The 9,066-nt window shown below is 34.3% G+C and overlaps 1 protein-coding gene across 1 annotated transcript in view; it reads right to left on the bottom strand.

The window, feature by feature from the left end:
- Positions 1-431: 431 nt before the first annotated feature.
- Positions 432-9,066, bottom strand: part of ednraa (endothelin receptor type Aa) — a 69,351-nt gene continuing 60,716 nt past the window's right edge. The window contains exon 8 of the mRNA XM_061881207.1: positions 432-5,982. Within this exon, the coding sequence (XP_061737191.1) occupies positions 5,845-5,982 (138 nt within the window). The 3' untranslated portion in view covers positions 432-5,844. The remainder of the gene's footprint in view (positions 5,983-9,066) is intronic.

Here is a 9,066-nt window from a genome sequence, read left to right as displayed (position 1 = left end):
TCTGCCCAAATTTATTTATCTTTTTCAAAATTTACCAATTGTAATTCCTGTAGATTTTTTCAAAAAACTTGAATCTTTAGTTCTAGATTTTGTGTGGGGATGTAAAAAACGCAGAATATCCAAAAAGCACTTATTTAGATCTACAGAGGAAGGAGGACTGGGTCTTCCAATGTTCAAAAATTATTATTGGGCATCAAATCTGAACGCATTGACCTATTGGAAGATGGGGTCCCCAAATAATGAATCTCTTAATTCTGCTCCCTTATGGCTGAAATTGGAACTGCAGTCATTAGTGAAACCTTATACATCATTGCTATCGTTACTTTTTACTAAACCAGTCTCTTCAATTAAATCAATAAGTCATAGTGTTGTAGTACGAAATTCTATCAAAATTCTTTCTCAAATTAAAAAACAATTGAATATTTCCAATGTAACTATGTATTCACCAATATATCACAACCATGCATTTATTCCATCGATAACAGATAAAACATTTTTTGACTGGTACTCAAATGGAATTAAATGCATAAAAGACATTTATGTCGAGGACAGTCTTGTGTCATTTGAGCAATTGCGAATCAAATTCAATTTGTCCCAATTCAGTTGGTTTTGCTATTTGCAGGTAAAAACATTTATTAAAGAAAACATTTCAAAGTCTCAGCTGGTAAATGAAAAACATCCTCTTTTAGAACTATTAAATTTACCACCCACAAGTAAAAAGTTTATCGCTAAATTTGTCAGCTGCTTCATTATGTCCATGACATCAGCAGACAGTGTTAAAAGAGCATGGGAACAGGAACTAAGAACAACAATACCCAATCAGCAATGGGAACAGACACTCTCTCAAATTCACAAATGCTCAATTAACAGCAGACATAGGCTCATACAGTTTAAAGTGATTCATCGTTTTTACTATTCTAAAGTTTTATTACACAAATTTTATCCGGATACATCTCCACTTTGTGATAAATGTAAATCTGCTGAAGGATCATTGTCTCACTCGTTTTGGGGATGTCCAATTATTCAATCATTTTGGTCCAGCATTTTCTTTTTTTACTCGGGGGTATATCAGAGAAAAATTGTCCCTGATAGGGATATGATCTTATTTGGGTGGTCTTCAGAAACACAAAAGCTTCCAGAACATATTAGAACTGTGTTGCTGCTTGGGACGGTTTTGGCCAAAAGACTCATTCTCAGAGACTGGAATACTCTATCTGCACCCAACTTCAGGAACTGGTTAAATGAACTTGTGAATGTAATGACTCTTGAAAAAATAAGATTTATAAACTCTACAAATATGAATAAATGGGAATTAACCTGGAAACCTTTACTGACATATATTGAAGCATAACTTATAGACATTTAAAGGAAAACTAAACTGCCATTTTTTTGTAGTTGTATTCCTTTTTTATTTTTAATTTTTATTGTTATTATCTTTTGTACTGATTCAACACTACATTTGTTTTTCTTGTGTCACTTCTGATATGGTTTTGTCATGGTTTACTTGCTTTTTTGTTCTGTTTTTTTTTTTTTGATTATTGTTTTGTATTGATCAAGCCCTGTAACTTTTCCTTTTTTTTCCCTCTAAGTGTGTACGGTGGACAGGCCCTCGGGAGGTGATCTTGTGAACACTTCCTGAGGATCCTTGATACCGAGGTATGTTCATCTATTTTGCTGTGATCTCGATAGCCTGCTGATCGTGAGCCGCAGCGGGATGGATGGATATATATGTATATATATATATGTATGGATATATATATGTGTGTGTGTATGTATATATATATACAATATATGGGTATATTTTCTAATAATGTCTGTACTGTAAACCTTGAGTTGTTAAAGTTCATGTGCACCTCTCTCCTCAAGTGTGTATGTGTGTGTGTATGAGTGGATGTGACTGTTTGTCATTTTAACTGTAAAATCTAATAAAATATATTTGCACAAATTCTCCAATCCACTTTTCTGTGCGTAAGAACACGAGTAATTTGGGATAGCAAAATAATGAATATTCGGAATAAAAATAAATGTGTTTTTTTCATGGCGTATTAATGTGAATACGGACTTTTAACATTTAGCAGTTCCTACCGCTGGTTGTTTTTGTACAAACCCTGTTTCCATATGAGTTGGGAAATTATGTTAGATGTAAATATAAACGGAATACAATGATTTGCTAATCATTTTCAACCCATATTCAGTTGAAGGCATTACAAAGACAACATATTTGATGTTCAAACTCATAAACTTCATTTTTTTATTTTGCAAATAATAATTAACTTAGAATTTCATGGCTGCAACACGTGCCAAAGTAGTTGGGAAAGGGCATGTTCACCACTCTGTTACATCACCTTTTCTTTTAACAACACTCAATAAACGTTTGGGAACTGAGGAAACTAATTGTTGAAGCTTTGAAAGTGGAATTCTTTCCCATTCTTGTTTTATGTAGAGCTTCAGTCCTTCAACTGTCCGGGGTCTCTCCTGTCGTATTTTACGCTTCATAATCCGCCACACATTTTCCATGGGAGACAGGTCTGGACTGCAGGCGGGCCAGGAAAGTACCCGCACTCTTTTTTTTACGAAGCCACGCTGTTGTAACACGTGGCTTGGCATTGTCTTGCTGAAATAAGCAGGGGCGTCCATTAAAACATTGCTTAGATGGCAGCATATGTTGTTCCAAAACCTGTATGTACCTTTCAGCATTAATGGTGCCGTCACAGATGTGTAAGTTACCCATGCCTTGGGCACTAATGCACCCCCATACCATCACAGATGCTGCCTTTTCAACTTTGTGTCGATAACAGTCTAGATGGTTCGCTTCCCCTTTGGTCCGGATGGATGACACGATGTCGAATATTTCCAAAAACAATTTGAAATGTGGACTCGTCAGACCACAGAACACTTTTCCACTTTGCATCAGTCCATCTTAGATGATCTCGGGCCCAGAGAAGCCGGAGGCGTTTCTGGATGTTGTTGATGAATGGCTTTCGCTTTGCATAGTAGAGCTTTAACTTGCACTTCCAGATGTAGCGACCAACTGTATTTAGTGACAGTGGTTTTCTGAAGTGTTCCTGAGCCCATGTGGTGATATCCTTTAGAGATTGATGTCTGTTTTTGATACAGTGCCGTCTGAAGGATCGAAGGTCACGGTCATTCAATGTTGGTTTCCGGCCATGCCGCTTACGTGGAGTGATTTCTCCAGATTCTCTGAACCTTTTGATGATATTATGGAGCGTAGATGTTGAAATCCCTAAATTTCTTGCAATTGCACTTTGAGAAACGTTGTTCTTAAACTGTTTGACTATTTGCTCACGCAGTTGTGGACAAAGGGGTGTACCTCGCCCCATCCTTTCTTGTGAAAGACTGAGTATTTTTTGGGAAGCTGCTTTTATCAATCAATCAATCAATGTTTACTTATATAGCCCTAAATCACTAGTGTCTCAAAGGGCTGCACAAACCACTACGACATCCTCGGGCAAGGAAAACTCACACCCAGTGGGACATCGGTGACAATAATGACTATGAGAACGTGATACTGATGATACTGATGACTATGAGAACATATGAGAACATGATACTGTGAAAGATCAATCCATAATGGATCCAACACAGTCGCGAGAGTCCAGTCCAAAGCGGATCCAACACAGCAGCGAGAGTCCCGTTCACAGCGGAGCCAGCAGGAAACCATCCCAAGCGGAGGCTGATCAGCAGCGCAGAGATGTCCCCAGCCGATACACAGGCGAGCAGTACATGGCCACCGGATCGGACCGGACTCCCTCCACAAAGGAGAGTGGGACATAGAAGAAAAAGAAAAGAAACGGCAGATCAACTGGTCTAAAAAGGGAGTCTATTTAAAGGCTAGAGTATACAAATGAGTTTTAAGGTGAGACTTAAATGCTTCTACTGAATGCTTCTATTTTATAACCAATCATGGCACCCACCTGTTCCCAATTAGCCTGCACACCTGTGGGATGTTCCAAATAAGTGTTTGATGAGCATTCCTCAACGTTATCAGTATTTATTGCCACCTTTCCCAACTTCTTTGTCACGTGTTGCTGGCTTCAAATTCTAAAGTTAATGATTATTTCCAACAAAAAAAAAAAAGTTTATGAGTTTGAACATCAAATATGTTGTCTTTGTAGCATATTCAACTGAATATGGCTTGAAAAGGATTTGCAAATCATTGTATTCTGTTTATATTTACATCGAACACTATTTCCCAACTCAAATGGAAACGGGGTTTGTACAATTTCTGCGGTGAAAAGATTCCGAAATATGGCAAAATTCACATAGTTTCGGCGAAAAAAGTTAAAACCTGCTAATCGACGTAACGCTGAACGTTTCGTTGACGCGTCGATACTGGAGTGGCTTTTAATCTCAGTGCACATGTGTATAGTGACCATAGAAGGCATTCTATTCTATTCTATTAAATCAGGGGTGTCCAAACTTTTTCCACCGAGGGCCTCACACTGAAAAATCAAAAGCAAGCAAGGGCCATTTACTTATAAAAAACAATACAATATACGTATAAAAAATATACATTTGGGCCTCCACTCAGGCTTGAACCTGGTGACCCCAAAGGGTTTTGGTCTAAAAAATATTAAAAATGTGTCATTATTCAGTATCATTATTTTTATTATTATTCACGTTTTATATCTCTAGATCAACATCAGGTCTATCTGTCAATATAATGACTTTAAAGATGTAAGTTGTATGCTCTTTTTGTCACAAAAAAACTTTTTTTTATGGAAAAATCACAAAATATGCAATATTTTCATCCAATAATTTTTAAGTCGAATATATTATATAATAATTGGAGCATTGATAAGGTCAATAACTCATGACACCATTGATTTTAATCAATTATTATTTTTTCAGCAATGACACTTAAAAACAAATCACACTAAAATTATTGGGGATTCCAAAAGTGTTCATTAAAGTTTTAGAAAATATACATTTTTTTTACTGTCTATTTTTAACACAATAATCTTGAAATCAACTTCAGATTCATCTGTCAATTATAAGTTTTATTATTGTTTATGTTTTTTTGTTCGTTTTAGGCCCTTCTTAAAAAAAAGAAAACAGCTCAGTTTTTTATATGGCAAACACAAAATATGCAACATTTCCCCCCAAAAATATCTCAAAGTGGAATATTTAACGTGACCTAATTGGAGCCTTGAATAGGTCAATAATTCATAATGACATTGATTTTGATTTATTATTATTTTTTTAAAGAAAGAAACAGCCTGCATGGCAGCTTTGTGTTATTAGAGTAAACATTGCAACATTTTCTTGTTACATTTCACCCGTTTGCTCCTTTATATCACTTTTTACATTTGAAACATTTTTCAATCGTATTTTGAAAATTTGCCGTGGGGCTGTTAAAAAAATGGCCCCCGGGCCGCACTTTGGACACCCCTGTATTAAATCAACATTTTGGGACTTGACCCTCCGGGTTTGTGAAAACTCTGATTCGCACCGACTGGGACAGGCTCCTCCTGTGAACCCGACAGGGACAAGCGGTAGAAAATGGATTTACAGCATTGGAACATTCAGGGGAAAAAATGATCCTGCACAAAGAACGCAAATAAAGGAGTGCATCTATTTTATAGTTTCCTGTTTCCCATCATTCCCTTTGACTGCCGCTTGTTTTGCTTTTTCTCCCACAGTCTCCGCCGTTTACTGGAATCATGGCGAGAATTCAGTTTTTTTTATCGAGATTCTTCCTCGTCTTGCTGTCCTTTTGTCCACTTCCTTTCCAACACTTGGGTCTTGTTCCTATTATTAATGCGTATAATCAAGGCGAGCTAAGGCGGTTATAGCGGTTGCAAAAAGTCCTCTGGTGCGCGCTCAGTCGCTGTCCTTCCTGAGGATGCGGTCGGTGGCCACGTTGTTTGGGTCGGGGCTCTTGCACTGGATGCTGGTGCCGTTCAGGGGCCCGATGCTGCTCAGCTGGCTGTCGGAGTAGCACCAGCAACACAAGCACGACTGTGGAGACAACACGGGTTAGCTTTTCTCTGCGTGCTGTTGTCGGCGTGTTTTATCTCCGCGCCGCAGACACGTCTCTGCTGTTTAGGACCGCAGAGTGGATTCATAAATCATCTTACTGTACATGCTTCTCATGGAACGTCATGGCTGTGGAACCGAGAAAGCCAAGAGTGCACATTAGCCTCTTAGCTGTTGTGTGCACATCTGGATGGGCGTAACATGGTCGTAAATTTTCAAAACGGGCGTAAAGTTGCGTCACGTTTTTTTGGCATTGTTTTGGTCGTTAGGTTAGTATGGAAGGGAATTTGTGTCTTTGTTGCAGAAGCCTATTTATGGACCGGAGTTTTTGCATTTGAAAATGTGTCAACAAAATTTTTGCACAACAAATAATGCTGACAATTTCATTGGATAATAATGTTTGAGGTAAATGTGTGTGTTTTAAAACTCAGTGTGTTTAAATAGCGTTTTAAAAATCAGTGGAAAAAAATTTGTGCAAAAAACAATTCAGTGCTAAAAATATTCTGTGTAAGTGAATTCAGTGCGAAAAAATATTTGGTGGAGAAAAATTCATTGTGAAAAGAAATTATGTGCAAAAAAATTTGGTGCTGAAATATTTGTTTGTTTAAAAAGTGTTTCAAATTTCAGTGCAAAAAAAATTCAGTGCTAAAAGAATTGTGTGAATAAATTCAGTGCAAAAAAATATTTGGTGCCAAAAAATTCAAAAATTACGTGCAGAAAAAATTTGTGCAGAAATATTTGTTTGTTTAAAAATTCAGTGGAAAAAATTTCAGTGCCAAAAAAAAATTTGTGCAAAAGAAAATTCGGTGCTAAAAATATTCTGTGTAAGTAAATTCAGTGCGAAAAAATATTTGGTGGAGAAAAATTCATTGTGAAAAGAAATTACGTGCAAAAAAATTCGGTGCAGAAATGTTTGTTTGTTTAAATAGTGTTTCAAATTTCAGTGCAAAAAAAATTCAGTGCTAAAAAAATTGTGTGAATAAATTCAGTGCAAAAAAATATTTGGAGCCGAAAAATTCAAAAATTACGTGCAGAAAAAATTTGTGCAGAAATATTTGTTTGTTTAAATACTGTTTAAAAATTCAGTGGAAAAAATTTCAGTGCAAAAAAAAAAAATGTGCAAAAAAAAATTCAGTGCTAAAAATATTCTGTGTATGTGAATTCAGTGTGAAAAAAATATTTGGTGGAGAAAAATTCATTGTGAAAAGAAATTACGTGCAAACAAATTTGGTGCTGATATATTTGTTTTGAATAGTGTTTCAAATTTCAGTGCAAAAAAAATTCTGTGCTAAAAAAATTGTGTGAATAAATTCAGTGCAAAAAAAATATTTGGTGCCGAAAAATTCAAAAATTACGTGCAGAAAAAATTGGTGCAGAAATATTTGTTTGTTTAAATACTGTTTAAAAATTCAGTGGAAAAATTTCAGTGCCCAAAAAAAAATTGTGCAAATAAAATTCAGTGCTAAAAATATTCTGTGTAAGTAAATTCAGTGCGAAAAAATATTTGGTGGAGAAAAATTCATTGTGAAAAGAAATTACGTGCAAAAAAATTTGGTGCAGAAATGTTTGTTTGTTTAAATAGTGTTTCAAATTTCAGTGCAAAAAAAATTCAGTGCTAAAAAAATTGTGTGAATAAATTCAGTGCAAAAAAATATTTGGTGCCGAAAAATTCAAAAATTACGTGCAGAAAAAATTTGTGCAGAAATATTTGTTTGTTTAAATACTGTTTAAAAATTCAGTGGAAAAAATTTCAGTGCAAAAAAAAAAAATGTGCAAAAAAAAATTCAGTGCTAAAAATATTCTGTGTAAGTGAATTCAGTGCGAAAAAAATATTTGGTGGAGAAAAATTCATTGTGAAAAGAAATTACGTGCAAACAAATTTGGTGCTGATATATTTGTTTTGAATAGTGTTTCAAATTTCAGTGCAAAAAAAATTCTGTGCTAAAAAAATTGTGTGAATAAATTCAGTGCAAAAAAAATATTTGGTGCCGAAAAATTCAAAAATTACGTGCAGAAAAAATTGGTGCAGAAATATTTGTTTGTTTAAATACTGTTTAAAAATTCAGTGGAAAAATTTCAGTGCCCAAAAAAAAATTGTGCAAAAAAAATTCAGTGCTAAAAATATTCTGTGTAAGTAAATTCAGTGCGAAAAAATATTTGGTGGAGAAAAAATCATTGTGAAAAATTACGTGCAAAAAAATTTGGTGCAGAAATGTTTGTTTGTTTAAATAGTGTTTCAAATTTCAGTGCAAAAAAAATTCAGTGCTAAAAAAATTCTGTGTGAATAAATTAAGTGCAAAAAAATATTTGGTGCCGAAAAATTCAAAAAGTTACGTGCAGAAAAAGTTAGTGCAGAAATATTTGTTTGTTTGAATACTGTTTAAAAATTCAGTGGAAAAAATTTCAGTGCAAAAAAAAAGTTCAGTGCAAAAAAAAATTTGGTGCAGAAAAATTAATTGTGAAAAAAAATTACGTGCAGAAATATTAGTTTATTTTATACAGTGTTTCAAAATCCAGTGGAAAAAAAATTCAGTGGCAAAAAAATATTTGTGTAAAAAAATTCATTCTGAACAACAAATACGTGCCGAAAAAATTTGTGCGGAAATATTTGTTTGTTTAAATACAGTGTTTCAAAATTCAGTGGAAAAAAATTCACTGCAAAAAAAATATTTGTGTAAAAAAATATTTGGTGCAGAAAAATTAATTTTGAAAAAAAGATATGTGCAGAAAAAATTGGTGCGGAAATATTAGTTTGTTTAAATACAGTGTTTTAAAATTCAGTGGAAAACATTTCAGTGCAAAAAAAATATTCGTGTAAAAAATATTTGGTGCAGAAAAATGCATTGTGAAAAAAAATATGTGCAGAAAAAATTGGTGCGGAAATATGTGTTTGTTTAAATACAGTGTAAAAAAATTTAGTGCAAAAAACTATTTGGTGCAGAAAAATTCATTGTGAAAAAAAAATTACGTGCAGAAAAATTGGTACGGAAATATTAGTTTTTTTAAATAGTGTTTCAAAATTCAGTGGAAAAAATTTCAGTGCAAAAAAAATATTCGTGTAAAAAA

Source organism: Nerophis ophidion, linkage group LG20 (assembly GCF_033978795.1).
Source record: "Nerophis ophidion isolate RoL-2023_Sa linkage group LG20, RoL_Noph_v1.0, whole genome shotgun sequence".
NCBI lineage: Eukaryota > Metazoa > Chordata > Actinopteri > Syngnathiformes > Syngnathidae > Nerophis > Nerophis ophidion.
Note: the sequence above shows the minus strand (reverse complement) of the source record. Positions and strands in the feature narration are given on the sequence as shown.